This window comes from Cryptococcus neoformans, chromosome 3 (genome assembly GCF_000149245.1).
Source record: "Cryptococcus neoformans var. grubii H99 chromosome 3, complete sequence".
Taxonomy (NCBI): Eukaryota; Fungi; Basidiomycota; class Tremellomycetes; order Tremellales; family Cryptococcaceae; genus Cryptococcus; species Cryptococcus neoformans.
Genome location: NC_026747.1, coordinates 1 through 22,422, shown reverse-complemented (window position 1 = coordinate 22,422; position 22,422 = coordinate 1). Strand labels below are relative to the sequence as shown.

The 22,422-nt window shown below is 45.6% G+C and overlaps 7 protein-coding genes and 1 non-coding gene; 6 read left to right on the top strand and 2 right to left on the bottom strand.

Annotated features, from left to right (window-relative positions):
* Nucleotides 1-74: 74 nt before the first annotated feature.
* On the bottom strand, nt 75-2,430 carry CNAG_06973 (hypothetical protein; the record flags this gene model as incomplete). Its single annotated transcript, XM_012192384.1, has 5 exons — nt 1,956-2,430; nt 1,714-1,859; nt 1,030-1,636; nt 652-970; nt 75-405 (listed from the first exon to the last, which is right to left on the bottom strand). The coding sequence occupies exons 3-5, from the start codon at nt 1,283-1,285 to the stop codon at nt 75-77; spliced, it is 906 nt and encodes a 301-aa protein (XP_012047774.1). The 5' UTR covers nt 1,286-1,636; nt 1,714-1,859; nt 1,956-2,430.
* Nucleotides 2,431-2,952: 522 nt separating this feature from the next.
* Nucleotides 2,953-4,007, top strand: CNAG_07498 (hypothetical protein). XM_012192980.1 has 3 exons: nt 2,953-3,298; nt 3,384-3,688; nt 3,759-4,007. Exons 1-3 carry the CDS (start codon nt 3,082-3,084, stop codon nt 3,849-3,851), a joined length of 615 nt encoding a protein of 204 aa, XP_012048370.1. The 5' UTR covers nt 2,953-3,081; the 3' UTR covers nt 3,852-4,007.
* Nucleotides 3,952-8,028, bottom strand: CNAG_06983 (hypothetical protein). XM_012192383.1 has 15 exons: nt 7,717-8,028; nt 7,598-7,667; nt 7,067-7,542; nt 6,877-7,013; nt 6,684-6,826; nt 6,492-6,626; nt 6,330-6,438; nt 6,024-6,262; nt 5,840-5,955; nt 5,754-5,782; nt 5,621-5,699; nt 5,434-5,559; nt 5,261-5,380; nt 5,150-5,212; nt 3,952-5,105 (listed from the first exon to the last, which is right to left on the bottom strand). The coding sequence occupies exons 1-15, from the start codon at nt 7,846-7,848 to the stop codon at nt 4,662-4,664; spliced, it is 2,418 nt and encodes an 805-aa protein (XP_012047773.1). The 5' UTR covers nt 7,849-8,028; the 3' UTR covers nt 3,952-4,661.
* A 161-nt stretch (nt 8,029-8,189) lies between these two features.
* CNAG_06984 (hypothetical protein) lies at nt 8,190-10,700 on the top strand. Its single transcript, XM_012192974.1, has 5 exons — nt 8,190-8,481; nt 8,560-9,273; nt 9,322-9,585; nt 9,634-10,388; nt 10,437-10,700. The coding sequence occupies exons 1-5, from the start codon at nt 8,296-8,298 to the stop codon at nt 10,489-10,491; spliced, it is 1,974 nt and encodes a 657-aa protein (XP_012048364.1). The 5' UTR covers nt 8,190-8,295; the 3' UTR covers nt 10,492-10,700.
* An 893-nt stretch (nt 10,701-11,593) lies between these two features.
* On the top strand, nt 11,594-12,612 carry CNAG_12212. Its single transcript, XR_001045510.1, has 3 exons — nt 11,594-11,783; nt 11,844-12,015; nt 12,085-12,612. It is a non-coding gene; the product is annotated as a hypothetical RNA (non-coding RNA).
* Nucleotides 12,613-15,061: 2,449 nt separating this feature from the next.
* On the top strand, nt 15,062-15,503 carry CNAG_07497 (hypothetical protein; the record flags this gene model as incomplete). Its single annotated transcript, XM_012192979.1, has 3 exons — nt 15,062-15,133; nt 15,192-15,201; nt 15,256-15,503. The coding sequence occupies 3 exons, from the start codon at nt 15,062-15,064 to the stop codon at nt 15,501-15,503; spliced, it is 330 nt and encodes a 109-aa protein (XP_012048369.1).
* Nucleotides 15,504-17,443: 1,940 nt separating this feature from the next.
* Nucleotides 17,444-18,923, top strand: CNAG_07496 (hypothetical protein; the record flags this gene model as incomplete). Its single annotated transcript, XM_012192978.1, has 2 exons — nt 17,444-18,555; nt 18,623-18,923. 2 exons carry the CDS (start codon nt 17,444-17,446, stop codon nt 18,921-18,923), a joined length of 1,413 nt encoding a protein of 470 aa, XP_012048368.1.
* A 1,837-nt stretch (nt 18,924-20,760) lies between these two features.
* On the top strand, nt 20,761-21,886 carry CNAG_07495 (hypothetical protein; the record flags this gene model as incomplete). Its single annotated transcript, XM_012192977.1, has 2 exons — nt 20,761-21,848; nt 21,874-21,886. 2 exons carry the CDS (start codon nt 20,761-20,763, stop codon nt 21,884-21,886), a joined length of 1,101 nt encoding a protein of 366 aa, XP_012048367.1.
* Between the last annotated feature and the right edge of the window lie 536 nt (nt 21,887-22,422).

Below are 22,422 nucleotides of genomic sequence, written 5' to 3'. Positions count from 1 at the left end.
TTTTTTCTTCATGCAGGTAGAGTAAGCGGGCAATGAGTCTTGCAATCTCGTCATCCTTCTCTTGAGCACAGGTTTTAGAGGGAAGAGGAAAGGGAAATAATGAACCCCTCAGAGTCGGGAGTAATTTGGCTTTCGCTTACTGTTTTTCTCAATTCGTCTACAGGCTTACGAGAGACCTCAGCCTCCTCAGCTTCTAATATCTCGCTTTCCTCATTCAATCGGGCCTCAGCCTCTCTCTTCATCTTCTTATCCGCCTTCTTTTTCTCCTTCTTTTTCCTCTTCAGTTCCTCCTTCTTCACCACCTTATGTACCTCATCCCTATTCGCTACTGGAGCAATGTCAATGGGATCGAGATAGGAATATATGGCGGTTGAGTTTTTACGGATTGCGCGAAAGAATTCTTGACTATAAACATGAATATGAATCATGTTGGTTAGCGAAAGGGCCTTTTTGACTTGAGCTTACAATGCCATGACGCAATTAAGAGTGACTCCTTCTTTCCATTTATACCCTATCCCACTCTCGGCAGGCATCCTTTTTTTGTGAGTCAGCACCGCTCAAGGCTCGTGTACTAAGGAGGAGGACAGCCATAGGAGAAGGCGAATTGAAAAGGGGAAAAAAATGATAAGAGGAAAGGGAATAACAACTTACGTATTTGACTCTTGGTATTCTAGCATATCTGCCATAATTGCGGCCATCCCCCTCCGGAATCTCCGTTCATGCTCTTGGTCCAGTACCCATTTATGTTCAAGTAGTCGCTCGTGAGTGCGCTCACGTTCTTTCTTGGGGATATTGCCTTTTTTGGTGTTTGTTATTATCTCAGGTGATAGTGTGAGGGGTGGAGAAGGTAGAGGGGGAAGCCGGAAAGGTTGCGGATCAATCTGGAATGGCCGATGAAAAGGAGACAGGCGACCATATTCTGGTCGAGGTGGCGAAGGGACGACAAACATGCGATGCTTGGCTAGATAACCTATCATTCGGAATTAGGGTGCCTGTCATGGTACTTTTTTGCTCTCATTTTTAACGCACCTCGTCTTCTGGGATCAAGCAAAGTTACCCTAAGATCGCCTACCTGCTCGCTCCAGAGCTTAAATCGCCTGATCCGTGCGGTGGGACGCTCATCAATCTCTGCAGCGGGAGGGGAGAGTTTGCTACCTGCAAGTTGCGGAGGCCTGGGTTCTCGAGGGAGGCGGCGAGGGAAGAGATTGGGAGAGAATAATTTGGAGGAGAGCAAGGCCATTTCGGAGATAGAGAGAGGTTGTGACGGGCTTTTTTTGGAAGGCATTTTACATTGCTGATTCGCTCGTTTAGTTGGCTGTGGCGAAACGCGGATTTCCGAAAGATAATACGGAAAGAGTTGTACCAGCTGGTAATGAAGGCTGCTGGTTATCAAGGGGCGAGGACTGGTGTAAGAGTGAGATTGAGGAGGGGGATGGGGTGCTCTGATTGACGGGTGGTGATGTACAGGGATAGATGGAAGAGGGTTATGATGGTGGGAATGGTGATCTGGAAAAATATCAAGGTTAAAGGCCTTGAACTGAGAGATGCCAGTCCTGAGAGATGCCAGTACTGAGAGATGCCAGTACTGAGAGATGCCAGTCGAGGCTCAAGCCAGCAGAAGTCCGATGCGAACGTTCTAACCTGAATAAAGTAAGACAGGTCTCGAACCACGCTAGAAACAGGAGAAGTAGATGTTCAAAGGAAGGGACGTACAGAGGAAGGCCGAACTAAGGAAGGAACAAATATTATTTGTCTTTCGTTTGGCTTCGGTTTGTCAATTTAATGTATTATGAGGATGACGACGCATCAGGCTGAGCGATAGGACGTGGAATGATCGCGGACTTTGTGTACTACGATACCTTGCCGAAAGCAATTGCCAGGCAAATTTGATACCGGAGAGCGTGAGTGAGTGTAAGAGGCAATAGAGAGTTAAAATAAAGCGAAACTGAACTCACAGACTTAACGCTTCGTTGGATATTATCATCTCCGGAGTAAGAGGCAGGAAAGACAAGTGCTTCATAGTCCCGCTATCAACCTCGGCCTTCCCAATTTTCCGCGGGTTCACACGTTGATAGGATATCCGAAGAGCGAGGACAGAAATTGAAGTGTGATCGAGGTCTTAAATGGAAGTGATACCCCACGGAAAGAAGAAATATGTCGGCGCCCTATTTGATATGGTTGATCAAGCCGATTGTGTAAAATTAAGGTCTTGAAGTTGAGATATAAGCTGTACGCGATATGATCTGTTCATTTTTTCCTGCATCTCTCCTGCACTCAAAATCCCTATGCTATTAGTCGTATACGTTGTCAGCTTCGATATTCATACATGAAGCGAGTTGATTGGAGACATCTTCAGTTCCAAACGGACAGAGTTATTTTCTGAGGAATTAGTAATGGTTACTGGGCCGATAGTTAATAGTTAAGTTCTACACCTGGGAAGAAGATGTCAGCTTCGAAGCTAGAATTGCTCCATCAAGTTGGAGAGGCAACATTTGCGTCTGTCTGAATCATAGAGGGATATAGTCTCGACTTAGGGTATGATTTTGCAGGTATTGTTTCCCGATCTTGCCGAACACTCACTGACGTATCTACTATCTGGAATCAATCTTCCATATCTTCATTCAATTATTGTTGAGAGCATCCCCTAGTAGGCGAGTATTTCTAGTTGAATGTCGATCGATTTTGTAACATGTGAAGTATGTAGACGGCGGAGTGGATGCGCGATGTTCCTTTGGTTAATTAGTCCAGAAAGCGAGAACATATCATCCCACTGGAAATTCGGGCAAGAAAACCGATACTTTAATACCCAGGATCCAATTTCTAAATGAGCTTTGTCCAGGTTTCTAATCCTGTTTGTAGACCTCACTTAATATCGACCGAAAAAGCTGTGCTCGAGGAGATGTTTTACCCTGAAGGAGTAGTTCCTGCTGCTTAATGATGCATGAGATGTGTGCCTGATCAAGCCGACTTTCGGAGTGTCAATCGTGTCAATCGTGTCAATCACAGCTTCACGTCGTCGTCGATATAATTGCCCACCCAGTTTCTGATGGCCACCGCCACAGCACTACATAGCACAAGGCAATGGGTATATTTACACTGTCCCCTCCAGCCGTACTCCAGCCGGTCCATCCCCCACTCGGTATCCACCCTGCGTACACCTCGCACTCTCAGCCTGTGACGCTCGTCTTGAAGGAGCGCGTCTTTTCCTTTAGCGGCGATGATTTTGGGGTCAAGGATACGAATGGCCAAGTGGTGGTGAGATGTCAGGGGAAAGCTCTCTCATTTAAGGATCGTAAGGGTGTGTATCATCTTGTCTCCTCCGAACGGGTTCACATATGCGCCCTGGTATGCGATGGAGCTGATGAGGTATCATTGAATATTAGTGATCACCGACCCAAATGGCCAGTTCCTCTTTGCCATCCGCAATAAGCTCCTGTCCATCCACAAGGTATACGTCGGTGAGGACGAGCACGGGAACGAAATATTCCGTATCAAAAAGAAACTTTCCTTCAGTTCACACCTGGTCGCCACTTTCCACAACCCTGCCACCAATTTGCCTACGACCCTTGTTTTGAAAGGAGACTTCTGGGGAGGGTCGGCTGATGTATCCATTGAGGGTGGGCCGGTAGTGGCACAGATTTCGAGAAAGCTGTTTAATGCGCGAGAGTTCTGGGGGGATAAACAGACTGTGCGCCCTTTTCCTTTCCTCATTATCATTTGCACGCGGGAGTAATGGCTGATATGGCATTGCCATTTAGTACTTTGTGACAGTAGCCGCAGGCGTGGACCTTGCACTGATGGCAGCGGTCTGTATATGCTTCGATGAGGCGAAGAATGAGGAAAATCACTAAATGCGGACAGGACGGTAGCTACTGCTCTCGAGCTTAATTTGATTTCGCTGCAAGGTATGAAGTGTATAATATATTACGACGTGTATACATTATGTATGAACAAAGAAACGGATGCGATCATGGATATGTATTGAAAGATCAGAATACTATCCTTTCATACTTTTAGGGTCGATCTGGAATGACTGATATCTGTTATTGTCCATGTGTCAACCAAGATCAACAACTCTGAGAGAGTGCAGAACTATGACGAAAAGCTGGAGGAAGCGCGTAAAGTTATCTCGGGTTTCCTTCTATGGTATATCCTACTGCCGTTGACCGTATCTGGTGTAACTTTCTGATTGTACCTTCTGTTCTTTCGGCCTACAATCTCCGTCAAGAACACCCCACTTCTTCTAAGCTCTAAGTTTTAAGGGCGATTAAATAACCTTTCTCCATATTCATTGTCCTATCGGCCGCTCTATCGCTCACTATACTCACCTAAGGGGAACTGGAGTTGGAGGGAGTGAATCAATACTTCTTGCTGATCGGTAGGCTGTCTTTCTCAAAGTGCCCGACGGCTAACATGTAATTTGCCATTCGAAACAAATAAAGATGCCATAATATTGGAAGATTGATGAGCTATGGTGGTAAACTAATTTACACTTTCGACCAAAAGGCAGCGGTGAGTCTCCGGCAGGAACAAAACTTCGTCCACCATGAGATAAACCTTAGGATGAGAGAGACGTTGGAACAGATTGCTGAGCGTATCTGGTGATTTCGAACCTCTCTTATCACAGGTAGCTATGGCTCACATTATATAAAGCAGTCACATTACAACATGACAGTGTCCTCGTCCTTCTTTGTGTTCCTCGCCTCCACTTCCTTATTTCCTTCATCTGCCTTCTCGTGCACAGTGGCCTTTATCTCTTCTTCCTTTTTTGGTGACATACTTTCACCCATTACGATGTCCGCCAAATCCCTATTAGCCTCGCTCCCTGCATCCTCCACCCATTCTGTCTCCGCCTCAGGGGTCCCCATATTCATCAACAATAGCTCTTCACCATCCTTTTCATTAGCCTGTGACACCTGAGGTTTTGAACCATTGGACGCGGAATAAGGTGCGGATTCTGAACAATCAGGAGGAAAGGTAGAGGTCGAGGTGTTGTCACTTTCGATAATGATAGAATCGGAGTGAGGAGGGACGTGGACGGCATTTGGTCTGGTTGTAGATGGTTCAGGAGATGAAGGTCGACTGCCTTTACGAGCATATAATAACTATGGCATTGTTAACCAACCGTTCAGAGATCTCGTAGACGCACCATATAAGGTCCCCCTTCCATCCAAATACCGGTCCTATCTCCAACGATCGCTTCCCATTCGACCTACAAACAACAATCAGCTACTTGCCATGAAAAGGCTCCATTACTCACTTCTGTAGCCTCATGCTCTTGTATCTTCCACCATCTATCATCTTTGCCTCTAACATACATATAAAAATGTTTTTGACCAACCATACCGCCATCATGGAACAATATTGCTCGCAAATTGAACTGGATATACAATCAACATCTGCCTTACGCATTGACACATAGGCATGACTCACGACATGCTGATTATACTGAGGATCATCCGTTTCAAACACCTCTGCAGAAGACGCTTTTGTTTGTTCTTTTAGCTCTTCCTCCAAAGATGCGACTTTTGCTTTGAGAGCCGCAAGTATCGCCTCAATCTATTCACAGCAAATCGAGTCAGCCGTCATGGCAACAAGAACTCGCTGCGAAGCAACTGACCTTGCCCTTGATTTCCTCGCGAGATATCGCTCGCGTTACGTCGACATTCTTGGGCTTTGTCCGTAGGTTTTCTAAAAGTCTAATGACGAGTCAGTATAATACGAATTTATTTTTTCAGGTGATAATTACTTACGTTGCAAGACTATCAAGATAATTATTGCCCTAAATGGCCGGAATTTCCGTTAGAAATGAACTGGCGCAAGTAGTTGGTCCACATACATCGTGCATAGTCAGAGACTCGATCTTTTCCTTGATCCTTCTGGCATTACCTGCCGAAACGGCTTGTAGCCCTCTCTTATTGGCAGCCCACGCCGCATTACTCTGTAAAAATCGATCTATATCCCGTACATCAATATTGCATGGACCTTTGAATTTCTGAAATTGCGAGGCCGACGCTACTTACCTAGCATTATTTCTTCATCCAACTGCCAAATCTCTCTCGCTGAACTGGGCTTCCAATCCAGGTACACCGTCAAAACATCTCCCAACTTTTTGATCGACGTTGTTTGGGCTTCAGGCCCCCAGAACACATCCGCGAGTTGCGTGTACACGTCATTGCCTGTAGGCTGGCGGACGAATGTAACGTAGGAGGCCGAAGAAACGGAATCTGGGGTATGACCGGTAACTTTAGTTTCGAATACGCTGCACATGGGACGCGGCAGAGGTCAGTTGCGAAAAAGTGAAGAGAATGCTGTCAATGTAAGCGTACCGACGACACTCTTCTCGAAGATGGTTAAGCTCTTCTTCGTCCTTGGCCATCCCCTGCAGTCTCGGTATCGCCGCACGCTCAAAGAGGTCAATGAATATCAGTTGAAAATCTGCTCAACTTTCAGGATCGAGTATTAGACGTAAAGGAGGAAGTTGGACGCACCCATTGTAGGTAACAGGGGCGGAAGCTGGTTCCTCTCAGAGCCTTCAGTGATAATTTTGGCCGTGTCGTCAATCTCGTAAAAGTTGAAAGGTTCATCGGCTATACGTCCGAACCAGTCATTTAATACTTGAGCTCCTGGATATTCAATTAGTTCCGTTGATATAATGTAATAGCTGATTACAATTTACTTACGCTCATTTAGGATGCAATCTCCTCTAGACGCAGAATCGACGTTTTCCTGAAAGGCTGTCTGGATACGCGGGACAGCAGCGAAAGCTTGTAAAATCTGAGCAATGTACGTATAGCGTCCTGATGGGGAGTAAAAAACAAGGGGTCTGAATGGGTTGGTCAGAATGCTCATACAGGAAAAATGCAAAGGTCTCACACTCTATCACCCCTTTTTGTTGGCTGCGGTTTTTCTTTTTCCGCTTCAGCAGATGCGGAATGAAAACTGGCCGTCATAAGCGACTCTTGTATGGCTTTATCAAGGTCCGCATCTTCCTTTGAAGTCGTATTGTCATTCTTTAACTATGTGGTTAGCTCCAACAACAACTTCATAGCGAAAAGTGACCTACTTGCGATGTCGGTACCAATGCTAACTTCCCATCAACATCGTCTTTAGTGCTCGGACCAAAAGTCACTCCAATGGTCCCAGGCATGTCGGATTTCGGACTAGGCGGAGGTGCTCCGCTAGCCCTTTCGCTTCTTTCTCTTGAATCTCGCTTCCCATCAACATCCATCACGTCTTGCAGTGTTGCGGCTTCTGACACAGAATGTTCCACATTTTGCGAAAGAGCAATAGCTTTTCTTAGTTCCTCATCTTCAGAATCATTACCATCGTCTATCTCTACTGGCAGGCTCTGCGTGCCGAGACGCACGGATGGTGAACGAGGAGACAAAGGCGGCTGGGGTAAAGGGTGCGAAGCCGGATGTGGCGATCTAGGCTGAGTGGGAAGGAAAGGGTTATTGGAACCGAGTGGAATATGTGGGTGTCGAGGTTTGGGAGAGCTGGATGGGGAGTCGAAGACTTCGATGACCTCGCGATGTTCCACTGCGAATATACATCAGAGGTTAGGTTTCAAAATATCAGACTGACAAGAACAAACCTGATGTTCCTTCACGATGTCTGGGGTTAAATCCACCATGCATAGATTCCGCTACCGTACTAGGTTGCCACTGCTAGGGGTTAATATCTTTCTGCGGCCAGGCACCGCAAAGAACTTACATTGGCGCCATCACCAAAACACCAATTCACGGCCGGCTCAACAGAATGAAAACGAGAAGCTGCTTCTCGAGCCAACGCTGGGTCGATGCCCATGTCCTTGAGGGCCAAGAAAGTGGAATCATGAATGGACATAGCGGGAAGACAGGGGATTGAGAATGCTTGGAGGTAATCGGAAAAAAGATGTCGAAAACGAACCCAAGATACGTATGGCAAACTAAATGATGCAGTTTCAGTTGAATCTCCCAGACAAATCAGGGCCGGAAAAAGTGGTGACGTAGAAGCAAGATCAAGAAGTATACTCCCGGCTTTTCGGCTTAATAGACATAAACATACGCATTATTGGACGGCTAATCAATGTCTGGTTACGTACAGTAAATAGTAGTATGTAGCCAATTGGCGCCGGGAGCAAACGTTGTCTACGTGATTAATATCGCCACCAGGCACTCCGATAGATCGACGACGGTCGCTGTATTTTTTGGTCTCGCTCTCCTCGATGACTTCAATATCATCTTGTCATTCTTATTCTTTCTTCAATTCATAAAGATACTTTTTCAATTTTTGTGTTGTCTTCAACGCTGAATGCCCATACATTCAATATCAGAGACATACTACAGCGGCCCGATCAATTCGACACTCCGCGGATCCTCCAATGATGTTCGGCTTTTCGGGACCGGTAAAGCTGCGCATTCGGACGGGAAAGATGTCGACGAAGAGAATGGTGATGACGCGGATATTGATGGAGAAGGGTTATTATGGGATGCTCAGGTTAGTCAGGTACTTTGGTCCCAAATTCGGGGAACCAATTCGCACGCGAGCGCTAGCTGACATCACGGGCCTTCTCAGACTGCACTCATCGGAAACGAACCAGAAATTGCGACAAGACTCTACATTCAAGCAGCTTTACCACCTTATTGCTCACCTTCAGCATGCCTTGCGCTCGGTAACCTACTTATCAGAGGTTCAATGTATATGGAATCACCGTCAGCTCCAATACCTTCATTCAGCCAGTTGACAACAGGAAGACCTGGAACTTCTTTGTGGAGAAAGCTCTTCGGCGCAATTTCTACTCCTCAATCTCCTTCACCAGCGCATTCATCATCACCCACAAGGACCGGTATTGACCTTGTAGCGTGCGGCTGGCAGATGCCAAAAGTTGGGAAAAGAGCAGTCCGTGATGCTGAAGGGATGGACGTCGCTGGAGCCTGGTTTGTTCTAGGATTGGGATGGACTGTTCGAGTGGAGATGGAGCGTGAAAAGCGATTACGAAAGAAGGCGGTTATAAAGCCTTCGAAGGAGACATTTGAAGATAGCGAAGAAGAAGCCATCTTCACAAAGAGAAAGGTAAAAGGGAAAGGGAGGCTCCACTCGTCAACTATTTACATCACACCATCTCAACGTGCTGATGATCCCTTTCCAATTGGAGCTGGGAGCCCAAAAACAGCGCATAGCGAATCGACCAAAACTGAAGAATCTTCACTGGTTGAGACGCCGGCTATGGGCCATGTAGAGTCATTCGAGAACGAAGATGAAAGTGAAATGGAGAGCCTCAGTATCATGGTATATCTTTTGATCTTACTTCATTTGAAATGGGTTAACCCTTTGTAGTATGACCTACTTAGTCCACTTCTCCGTCTGTACCGACAGGGTCATATTCAATCCCAAGATCCCGTCGCGCTTCCTCCCATATCCTTGCAGCAGCTTCCCCCAGCACTGCGGCCGAAGAATGAGGCGGATAAGAGAAGGAACGTCTGGTGGCTGGGCAGGGTGGTAGCGCAGCAGTTAATCAAATTGGACATATTGAAAACTGCAAAAGGTGAAGGACAAAAAGAGCAACTCAGGAAAGCTGTTGTTGTATCAGTAAACTATATGGTAGGTGATAATTCATTTTCCTATAAGATGGAGACTGACTAAAAGCAGATTGCGACAACATCCCCTGACCTCCAAGCTGAGATATATTTCCGCTCTATTGCGTCTACATCCTCAATAGGACTTGAATGTGCCGACGACCTGGTCACCAATGCGAAGAAGCGTTTGCAGATCATTACGAATACACCTCGAGATGAGAAAATACTGCGATATTCGCCATTCCCTTCCGTGCTTGACAAAGCTTCGCCGCCCAATCCACAGAAAACGTCCGCATCGTCTCCGAGGTCGATTTTCATTCCTCCGAAGGTGATGGTACAATCTGCAAAGTCGACTGTCAGTCTTGCAGCTTTGGCAGGGGAAGAAGAGGTAACGAGTCTTGTGGCGCCTGGTCCCAAGGAATTGGGGGCAATGGAGACATTAAAAAGGGTTCATGAGAAGGCGGTGGTGCAAGATGAAGAGATTTGTCGAGAAGAGGTTCATGACGAACCAGGAGTCAGCTATTCAGAAGTGCGGCCAACCATTCGTCGAGCTTCAACTTCCCCTCATCTCCAAACCCACCTTCATCCACCTCCCTCTTCATCGCGCACTCGTCGCCGACTCCCTTTTGAACTCCCTTCCTCAGAACCCATTGCCCCTATCGACCCCGTCCTTGCCGCCGCAGAGATGTCTAGTGCCTTGACAAAACACGTAGTATGTAGTGTTTGTGGGATGAAGGGTGTTAATTTCCCGGAATGTAGAAAATGTGGACTGAGGTTTTGTTCCAGGGGGTGTAGAGTTGGCGAGGACAGGGCGGGTAATGGGAAGAGGTGAGTTCTTCTTGATTCGCTAAGTAAACTGATGCCGACTATTGGTAGACATATCTGTGGGTTATGGAAAGTAAGGACCATGGGGAGCTCAGCGATGAGATAAAATATGATGAAGTGGGTGATGTCATTAATCTGCTTTACTGGAGAGAAAAATGTTGCGACGTACACCGTGAAAGATTTCAAGGAGGATAGTTGTACTGTCATAAATTTACTTTTAAAACAAGTGAACAGCTGTTGCTTGCATAGATATTCAATGTATGTGGTAGCAAAGATAGAATGTTGTTTAATCAGTATGCATAAATGGTCAGCATATCAATAGTGCGAACAGGGCTCTTGATATTCAAGTAAGGTATTGCCGCTCGATGCGTCGTCGAATCCAGATACTTGCAATTTGGCAGGAAAAGCAGAGGACGATGGCAACGATGATAATGGGGCTGAAGCATTTAGGTGGATCATCAGCCAATGTGGATGATAAGTAAAGACAGGAAATTGATGAAGGACTTTACATAGACGTATTTATTCGTTTGATCTTCGCGCTAATTAATTGAGATGATCGTTTTAGGCTGGGCATATGTATATCTATTTATCCTTCTGAATTCCCAGAGAAGACGCTCGTGCTCATACTTAATCCAAGGTAGATTCGCCACCCTTCACAAACAGAGCAGGTTTACAGCTTTAAAACAGGTGTATCGGATTGGAAGAGTGGGTTAGGGCATCTGACGATTAGATAAAATCGCCTGTGGGCCGGTGGGGAAACCGACAATATGCTTGGGCACCGGTATTATTTGATAGTGCTTCATCTAAGGATCATAATGGTACCAAAATATGCATTGGGTACGACTTGTGGAATGAGATATGGACGTTTTTATCATACCCATATATTGTAGGAAGGATAGAGCGGAGACGAAGTGTGTTAAACGCGTGATGTAATGGAGTTTGATGGATGTCCATGTTATTTAAAAATGGGGCTTATTACTTAATAAAGTAGACGGAAACAAAGCACGGGAACAAAGGGCGGAAACAAAGAACGGAAACAAAAGGCGGAAATAAAGATGGGAACAAAAGGTGGAACCAAATAGAACCAAATAGATAGGCTCGACACAAGCCCCTCGATGGACTCGTCCACCTTGTATCGAGCCTACCAAATAGACGGCATGCAGCAAGGTCAGATAAATTAAGCGCAGGCCTACAATCCATTCTCGTCGTTTGAAAATTCACTTAGCATCTACAATACAACTACAAGAAATAAATTATTATAGCTTACAACATTATTTTACAGAAGCCATAGCCAACTCGAATCTCTCCACATCTCGATCTCGACTGCGGCATCACATCAATTGACTCGCCTCGAAACTATTGGATATCCATCACCAGAAAGTGAATCACATTGGCATCGTAAGTCTTTATCAAACTTTGCAGTGCAATTGATGTAGCTGACGGCGGCGGCTGTTATAGGCTCCTTGCCATCATACATACTCCTGCTCTGCCATCCCAACCGATCCCCAAAATACAATAATATCACCGACTCTATCAAACAAGGAGTGCTATCGCAACACTTGCTTTACTATTTGATGACGAGGCTTTCCTCGTGGCAGCATTAAATTGCTATTAGTGCCAGATCATTCTTGTAAGGCAGTGTATCTCGTTTTTATTGAATGTAACTGCTGACATTCTAACGATTGGGACTTGCGCGAAGGCGGCCATCTCGCAAATTTTTGTATGGGCGCGAAAACCCCGTTTTTTTCCAACCGGTCTCCACACCGCAAACCTGTGCCCTATGGGAATTTTATTCCACCGATCGATCCGTCTCAGTTCGCTCTATCGAAGGGTGCGATGCATGGATGCATAGCTTGAGAAAAACCCATGCGCGATGGGAGAAAACCGCTGATGTTCGGCGGTCACCGCTGCCTGACCCGCGGCTTTCGGCCCTCGCCGCTCGCTAACCCTGGTTAACCCCATCGCGCGCCCAGGCTAACCCCCGGGGGCGGGCTAAAATAACGTAATTAAGGTGGAAACGTTATTTATTCGACCTAGCTCCTAATCCCCTAAGCACCCTTCCGGTTTTTCGACGGTCCCCTAAGCTCACTTGGTGGATTTCCACTTGCAGTTGTGCATGAAGATCATTTTTTTTTCTTTGCATCTCATTGCATCATCACTTTTGATTTTATTTATTCAGGTGTGCATCATCCAATACACTTATTTTCTAATGCATAGACGTCATTTATTTCGACTATTCCTATTCATGCGATACAGTTATGTTGTATGCATGGATCATCTAATAGTACAATGATTTCCTAATAATGCACGGACGTATTTTATTTCGACTACTGCTAGTCATCCAATACAATTATTTTGTATGCATTGCATGGAAGCATTTATTTATTTATCCATGCATCATCTAATATGATTATTTTGTATGCATTGCAAGCACATCATATCCATCCATGCATCAGTTCTGTTTGGTTCCATTTTCTCACGCAGCCATCCATACATTCTTCCATCCATTCATTTCATCCATCCACCCATCCACCCATCCATCCATCCATCTATCCATCCATCCATCCATCCATCCATCCATCTACTTATCATCCAGTAAGTTGGTGTATATTTTATTATATTAGAGCTTAAATGTTTATGCATGCAACTGACTAAACACTCAACAGTACAGGGTTACAACAAATGGCAGAGGATACCGAAGGAAGAGGTGTGCTGCACCAGATGCAAGGGAAGAATTCCAGAGGAGATTTTTACATCATGGCAGGAGGTGAGATAGGACTGCAATACCTTACCACTGGATGCTGACTTTTGCCTCTTCAATTCAGTATCTGAACTATCAGAGTATTATGTCCAGTGGCACTCCTCTGATGAACTCCAAGCTGTTCATCTCGAATACCTTCCTGTATACCGTGTTTTCAGATGCAGTATTTGCAGCAGCAACAAGAAATCCAAGGGTACATCAAGCTGTATCACACCCAAACACTTGCACAGCCATCCTCATCAACATCTTCCTCATATAACAGCGACAGAACTTCAAACTGTTATAGAAAAGGCATAACATGGTGCATTTTGCATGAAAATGGGGTAGACATGTACAATCGGATCAGGGCTTTCAGAATCTGCAATAAGTTTTCTGGGCGCTTTCGAATTGGGGGAGATATGGCAGGTTGAAATGTATACACTTCATGTGGCTTCGAAATCGCGACTTGTTGTGTTACATATTCTGTAACAGGGATATTTTGATAATTAATTTATGAAAATATGCATATATATCCATATTTGACTCATTTGGGCGTAAGATAGGACAATGTATGCATGCATAAAGTCGATAATGGGGGAGATATGGGGGAAATGTTTCATATCACGCAGAAGGTCATGATAAGCGATAAGATAAAATGGAGGTTAGATAAAATCGCCTGCGGGCCAGTGGGGGAACCGACAATATGCTTGGGCACCTTTTTTTTGGATTGGGCAGACAACTATGGGACCCAATGAAACGCGTTTTCTATGGGGTGGCACTCGCCGCCGGGGGGAAAATCGACCGGATCCTCTTCAGGCTGTTGCTATGGGGCATGATGCCCCTCCTATGGGGCCTGATGAAAGGTCCAGTAGCAGATGAGCAACCGCTCTTTCGAACGGTCCATAGATCTCGATCTTATGCATATGAAAAATGTTGAACAACCGTGGACGAAAGACTAAACGGTCTTGTTTCGTGATTTTGCCGCACCTCTTCACCTGAGACTAATCAGTTTGATTTGAATACGATCTGCACGCACCCCATTCTATGTTTCGTCGCGACCCTGTGGCTAATGAGGATTCTGTTTTTCTAATAGCCAAGGAGATTGACCTCTACTCCACCCTTGACGGATGGGCATGTCACGTGTTGCAATTGCATTCTCATCCGTCCATCTGTTTCAATTGCATTCTTGTTCGTCAATCATCCATCCATTCATCCATCCATCCATTCATCCATTCATCCATTCATCCATCCATCCATCCATCCATCCATCCAACCATTCAGGCATTCCCTTTTTTATCGCCATCAAACCAAGCGAGCAAGGATGCGCATGTGACACCAACAAGTCACCCGTCCGCTGAATCTGAAAAACAGCACCGACCGCATTCGGCTCCACCTCGACTCGACCTCGATTTGATCAACACAGCATTTCAAGGGAAGCATAGGATGAGATCCTGGGTTGTGTACAGCGCCCACTGGGGAGACAACTGGTGTGGATGGTGGCATTTATTGGTGAGTTGTACAACAAGCAGCACTCACAGTAGCGTTGGTACTTGTCCCTCTTACTCCTATCACCTGTCAGACAAAAGCCAGGCAAAGCTAGCAGAGATGTATCATGCAGAGACGACTTGAGACGTATGTGTAACCCCTGCTGGCTGCGTCTGGCTGCGTCTGACTTGACGACTACTCTTGACGCAAGCAAGCAACATTTGGATGCGTGTGGATGAGACAGCAGGGAGGAGGTATGGTACATGGCGGAGGGCAGGGCGGTGGATGCTGGAGATATAGTACGCTGTACAGGCTGTGAGTTGCTGATTCGTTTGTCGCCATTGCTCTGAGTGTTACTCTCGCTGACTGTTGTCGATAGTCAAACATCCGGAAGGGAAAGGATAACTGAGCATGGAAGGATGCCAAAAGAGCAGACGGTGTCGAAAGCAGGATGGCGAGAGAGGTGGGCAAGATGGAAAGGAAGAGGCTGGCGATGGAGAATATAGGGTGCGGATGGAGAGGAGTTTGCAGTAACGTCCATGTTTATCCTTGTGACAAAAGACAATGCTGACGGATGGTAGTCTGTGTATGGTGAGCATGGCTGTTTATCTCTTGACGGTTGTCATAGCGCTAACTACTGTACAGGATGGCTCATTTTCAATGTTCACCCTCGACTGCATCTGACTCGACTGCATCCCACGCCGCATGCCCCATTCGAATTCGCTTTCCTCACTAGCGACTCTACACTCGACACTCGGCTATCCCTCAACGCCCGACGCATTTGCTCGGCTACTCCTCAGCATCGATACTCCTCAACATCCGACTCATCACACCCAACTCGTTCACTCTCACTCGGCTACCCCTCCACGCTGGCTCAACTACATGACAGATGAAAGGGAGGATATGCAGGACAGGTGGCAGAGTACACGGTGGGAGGGTGGGACAGGTGGGAGAATATGCAGCAGGAGAGGGTGGGACAGGTGGGAGAATACACGGTGGGAGAATACACGGCGGGAGAGGGTGGGACAGGTGGGAGAATACACGGTGGGAGAATACACGGCGGGAGAGGGTGGGATATGGGTGAGTTTGTTTCTTTCACATGGTGGTGGTCGTTGTATAGTACAAGCTATGCATTGCATGTCGGCCCACACCATTGAGCGAGTGAAGTGTGTTAGTGTGTTATGTCTGAACATTGGCAGCTGGTGAACATTGGCTGAAGGGTGAATAAAGTGGTGCACGCAAGAGACAAGCGAGAGCACTAACAAGGCAGGGAATGATCGATAATATTGGGAGGAAGAAACAGGTCAGTCATAGTCGAGCAAGAGGGGATAAAAACGTACTTACGAAGAGGCCGATAACATACAGCGAGAGAGAAGAGACTAACTTTGTCCAACTGCATGTAGTGACGGCATTCGAGTAACAGCTGGCCCGCTCTTAAGACATCGGCTGTAATGTATATTAGCAAATAGCATGAACAACGAGAGGGAATCGGACTAACGATTGGAAGTTGCAAAGTCGTTACCACTTTGCAAAAAATTGTATGGGGCGCGAATCGCTGTTTTTTTCCAACCGCTCCCGACCGCTCAAACCTGTGCGAAGTGGGAATTTTCTTTCACCGATCGATCCGTCTCGGTTCGCTCTATCGACGGGTGCGATGCATGGATGCATAGCTTGACGAAAAGGGATGCAAAGTGGGAAAAAACTGCTGATTTTCGGCGGTCACCGCTGCCTGACCTGCGGCTTTCGGCCTTCGCCGCTCGCTAACCCTGGTTAACCCCATCGCGCGCCCAGGCTAACCCCCGGGGGCGGGCTTAAATAACATAATTAAGGTGGAATCGTTATTTATTCGACCTAGCTCCTAATCCCCTAAGCACCCTTCCGGTTTTTCGACGGTCCCCTAAGCTCACTTGGTGGATTTCCACTTGCAGTTGTGCATGAAAATCATTATTTTTTTTTCTTTGCATCTCATTGCATCATCACTTTTGATTTTATTTGTTCAGGTGTGCATCATCCAATACACTTATATTCTAATGCATAGACGTCATTTATTTCGACTATTCCTATTCATGCGATACAGTTATGTTGTATGCATGGATCATCTAATAGTACAATGATTTCCTAATAATGCACGGATGTATTTTATTTCGACTACTGCTAGTCATCCAATACAATTATTTTGTATGCATTTCATGGAAGCATTTATTTATTTATCCATGCATCATCTAATATGATTATTTTGTATGCATTGCAAGCACATCATATCCATCCATGCATCAGTTCTGTTTGGTTCCATTTTCTCACGCAGCCATCCATCCATTCTTCCATCCATTCATTTCATCCATCCACCCATCCATCCATCCATCTATCCATCCATCCATCTATCCATCCATCCATCCATCTACTTATCATCCAGTAAGTTGGTGTATATTTTATTATATTAGAGCTTAAATGTTTATGCATGCAACTGACTAAACACTCAACAGTACAGGGTTACAACAAATGGCAGAGGATACCGAAGGAAGAGGTGTGCTGCACCAGGTGCAAGGGAAGAATGCTAGAGGAGATTTTTACATCATGGCAGGAGGTGAGATATGACTGCAATACCTTACCATTGGATGCTGACTTTTGCCTCTTCCATTCAGTATCTGAACTATCAGAGTATTATGTCCAGTGGCACTCCTCTGATGAACTGGAAGCTGTTCATCTCGAATACCTTCCTGTATACCATGTTTTCAGATGCAGTATTTGCAGCAGCAACAAGGAATCCAGGGGTACATCAAGCTGTATCACACCCAAACACTTGCACAGCCATCCTCATCAACATCTTCCTCATATGGCAGCAACAGAACTTCAAGCTGTTATGACCAATCTCCTGAGACATTACCCTCTACACCAAGGCCAACATCCTAGTGTCCCCTTCTTTCCCAATAACATTTTACCTCCATTGATTCCAGGTCTGCAAATTGAGATGGGCATGTACTGTGCTATATGTCTTCAACTGTACAAGGGTATTCAGTCAGTGACAAGAAGGAGGCTTGTCACACACATCAAGAAGCAACATCCTGGCATTACTCCCGACTCTGTTATTGCAACAGGCAACATTCAAGCCTTTTACCAGTGTGGTAATGCAACTATCTGGTTCCCAGTGGATACCAGCAATTCACTCCATGACTTTAATCAGCTACAGCAATCTTATCTTCAAGACACTCGAGGAATCCGGAGTCAGCTGGGTAGCACAGTGGTCAGAGCCTTTGATCCAAAGGACAGGTCTCCCTTAATGACGAAGCACAAATGGGACCTCCTTTTGGATGGATTGTCTCCACAGAGCATCCTTTCCCTCATCGCTCTTCCCTCAAGAGATGAACCTATGTATCTCAAAGTAACTCTCAAGGACTGGGTCTATGAATTCTTTCTCGAAGTCAACACATACATCGATCACCACCAAGATTCACCTCTGCTGCAACAAGTGATGTACGAAGGCTATGAAGTTAGTGTCCTTTCAGACAAGAGGATGAGGAATTTAAACGCAAACACTGTGAAAGACTACTCACAGATTTTCCTGCGTATATTGCTTCTGCTTCTAAGATATCGATCAGCTCACTGGGAAGGGATCCATTTGTCCATTGCTGAAGAAGAAGAAAAGGAGCTTCAAGTTCTGGAAGAAGCACTCAAGGTCAAAGACAAAGAGAAAGGCCTTTCAGCCATTCTCAATATTGGCTTCATGCTTCTCAACCAAGAACTGACATCACTTGATGGCGCTTCATGGGACTATACAATCTACAAGTTCCTTGTGTTTTCTAGTGTCAGAATGGGTGGTGTATTTGAGGAGGCAGGCAATATTGCCCCAAGGGTCACCAGAATTCAGTGGGTGATGAGAGCTGTGGTCATCAAGAAAATTCTGGTTGATTTGGGCACGATAAGACAGACACCTCAAACGTTACACGAGTAAGTTTCACTAGTTGCTTGACAGTATAACGCTCTAAGGCTCTGTAACTTACCTGCCTTGTCACAGAATGACCTCGAGCTACACTAAAAGGCTCAGCAGGGCCAACATTGGCCCATTCAGGTCAATCTTGGCTGTTGCAGATGATATTTTTGGCGCTGCGTATAGTGAAATGAAACCAGCCAATTCCCAGTGGTTAGATAACCATTCCCTAGGGTTTGGACGCACAACTATGGGACCCAATGAAACGCGTTTTCTATGGGGTGGCACTCGCCGCCGGGGGGAAAATCGACCGGATCCTCTTCAGGCCCTTGCTATGGGGCATGATGCCCCTCCTATGGGGCCTGATGAAACGTCCAGTAGCAGATGAGCAACCGCTCTTTCGAACGGTCCATAGATCTCGATCTTATGCATATGAAAAATGTTGAACAACCGTGGACAAAAGACAAAACGGTCTTGTTTCGCGATTTTGCCGCGCCTGTTCACCCGAGACTAATCAGTTTGATTTGAATACGATCTGCACGCACCCCATTCTATGTTACGTCGCGACCCTGTCGCTAATGAGGATTCTGCTTTTCTAATAGCCAAGGAGATTGACCTCTACTCCACCTTAGATGACTGCCGCCACGTGTTGCGATTGCAATTGCATTCTCATCCGTCGTCCCATCTGTCATCGATCCTATTTTTTTCTAAATAGCAAAGGAGATTGACCTCTACTCCACCTTGGATGGCCACCACCACGTGTTGCGATTGCATTCTCATCTGTCGTCCATCCGTTTCAATTGCTTTCTTGTTCACCAATCCTTTCTTCATCATCCATCCATCTATCCATCCATCTGTCAGTTTGAACAACACCAGCTGCTCAACAGTCCTAACGATTGGGACTTGCACGAAGGCGGCCATCTCGCAAATTTTTGTATGGGCGCGAAATCCCCGTTTTTTTTCAACCACTCTCCACATCGCAAACCTGTGCCCTATGGGAATTTTATTCCACCGATCGATCCGTCTCAGTTCGCTCTATCGAAGGTGCGATGCTGGATGCATAGCTTGAGAAAACCCATGCGGGATGGAGAAAACCGCTGATGTCGGCGGTCACCGCAGCTTGACCCGCGGCTTTCGGCCCTCACCGCTCGCTAAACCTGTTTACCCCATCGCGCGCCCAGCTAACCCCGGGGGCGGGCTAAAATAACGTAATAAGGTGGAAACGTTATTTATTCGACCTAGCTCCTAATCCCCTAAGCACCCTTCCGATTTTTCGACGGTCCCCTAAGCTCACTTGGTGGATTTCCACTTGCAGTTGTGCATGAAGATCATTTTTTTTTTCTTTGCATCTCATTGCATCATCACTTTTGATTTTATTTGTTCAGGTGTCCATCATCCAATACACTTATATTCTAATGCATAGACGTCATTTATTTCGACTATTCCTATTCATGCGATACAGTTATGTTGTATGCATGGATCATCTAATAGTACAATGATTTCCTAATAATGCACGGACGTATTTTATTTCGACTACTGCTAGTCATCCAATACAATTATTTTGTATGCATTGCATGGAAGCATTTATTTATTTATCCATGCATCATCTAATATGATTATTTTGTATGCATTGCAAGCACATCATATCCATTCATGCATCAGTTCTGTTTGGTTCCATTTTCTCACGCAGCCATCCATACATTCTTCCATCCATTCATTTCATCCATCCACCCATCCATCCATCCATCTATCCATCCATCCATCTACTTATCATCCAGTAAGTTGGTGTATATTTTATTATATTAGAGCTTAAATGTTTATGCATGCAACTGACTAAACACTCAACAGTACAGGGTTACAACAAATGGCAGAGGATACCGAAGGAAGAGGTGTGCTGCACCAGATGCAAGGGAAGAATTCCAGAGGAGATTTTTACATCATGGCAGGAGGTGAGATAGGACTGCAATACCTTACCACTGGATGCTGACTTTTGCCTCTTCAATTCAGTATCTGAACTATCAGAGTATTATGTCCAGTGGCACTCCTCTGATGAACTCCAAGCTGTTCATCTCGAATACCTTCCTGTATACCATGTTTTCAGATGCAGTATTTGCAGCAGCAACAAGAAATCCAAGGGTACATCAAGCTGTATCACACCCAAACACTTGCACAGCCATCCTCATCAACATCTTCCTCATATAACAGCGACAGAACTTCAAACTGTTATGACCAATCTCCTGAGACGTTACCCTCTACACCAAGGCCAACATCCTAGTGTCCCCTTCTTTCCCAATAACATTTTACCTCCATTGATTCCCGGGCTGCAAGTTGAGATGGGCGTGTACTGTACTCTATGCCTTCAACTACACAAGGGTGCTGAGTCTGTGTCAAGGCGGAAGCTTGTCACGCACATCAAGAAGCAACATTCTGATGTTAGTCCCGACTCTGCCATTGCAACAGGCAACATTCAAGCCTTTTACCAGTCCGGTAAAGCAACTATCTGGTTCCCAGTGGATAACAACAGTTCATTCCATGGCTTAAACGATCAGCTACAGCAAGGTTATCTTCAAGACACTCGAAGAATGCGAAGTCAGCTGGATGACACAGTGATCAGAACCTTTGATCCAAAGGACAGGTCTCCCTTAATGACGAAGCACAAATGGGACCTCCTTTTGGATGGATTGTCTCCACAGAGCATCCTTTCCCTCATCACTCTTCCCTCAAGAGATGAACCTATGTATCTCAAAGAAACTCTCAAGGACTGGGTCTATGAATTCTTTCTCGAAGTCAACACATACATCGATCACCACCAAGATTCACCTCTGTTGCAACAGGTGATGTACGAAGGCTATGAAGCTGGTGTCCTTTCAGACAAGAGGATGAGGAATTTAAACGCAAACACTGTGAAAGACTACTCACAGATTTTCCTGCGTATATTGCTTCTGCTTCTAAGATATCGATCAGCTCACTGGGAAGGGATCCATTTGTCCATTGCTGAAGAAGAAGAAAAGGAGCTTCAAGTTCTGGAAGAAGCACTCAAGGTCAAAGACAAAGAGAAAGGCCTTTCAGCCATTCTCAATATTGGCTTCATGCTTCTCAACCAAGAACTGACATCACTTGATGGCGCTTCATGGGACTATACAATCTACAAGTTCCTTGTGTTTTCTAGTGTCAGAATGGGTGGTGTATTTGAGGAGGCAGGCAATATTGCCCCAAGGGTCACCAGAATTCAGTGGGTGATGAGAGCTGTGGTCATCAAGAAAATTCTGGTTGATTTGGGCACGATAAGACAGACACCTCAAACGTTACACGAGTAAGTTTCACTAGTTGCTTGACAGTATAACGCTCTAAGGCTCTGTAACTTACCTGCCTTGTCACAGAATGACCTCGAGCTACACTAAAAGGCTCAGCAGGGCCAACATTGGCCCATTCAGGTCAATCTTGGCTGTCGCAGATGATATTTTTGGCGCTGCGTATAGTGAAATGAAACCAGCCAATTCCCAGTGGTTAGATAACCATTCCCTCTCACTAAGAGTTAAGGATACTGTCTTCCATTTGCCAACCTTATCAGACAGTATTATCCGACTTGAAAGTGACTTGATTGATAGGTTTCAAACCACTATTTGCCTTGGGATACCTCCCGAAACCTTCATTGTTTCTCCTCAAGGAAGAACCATTTCTGAAAACATCGACAATTTCGACGTTGGCCATAATTTTATCAATAATCGGACAAACGACTGGTTCCAGGGCCATCGGGATGTGTTCATAAAATGGATCCTCCAAGATAAAAAACTCTGCAACCAATTTGTTGAATCATACGACAATGGTATCATTCATTGGAACAGAGCGGAAATCACCAAATGGCTACTACTATGCTCATTTTGGGA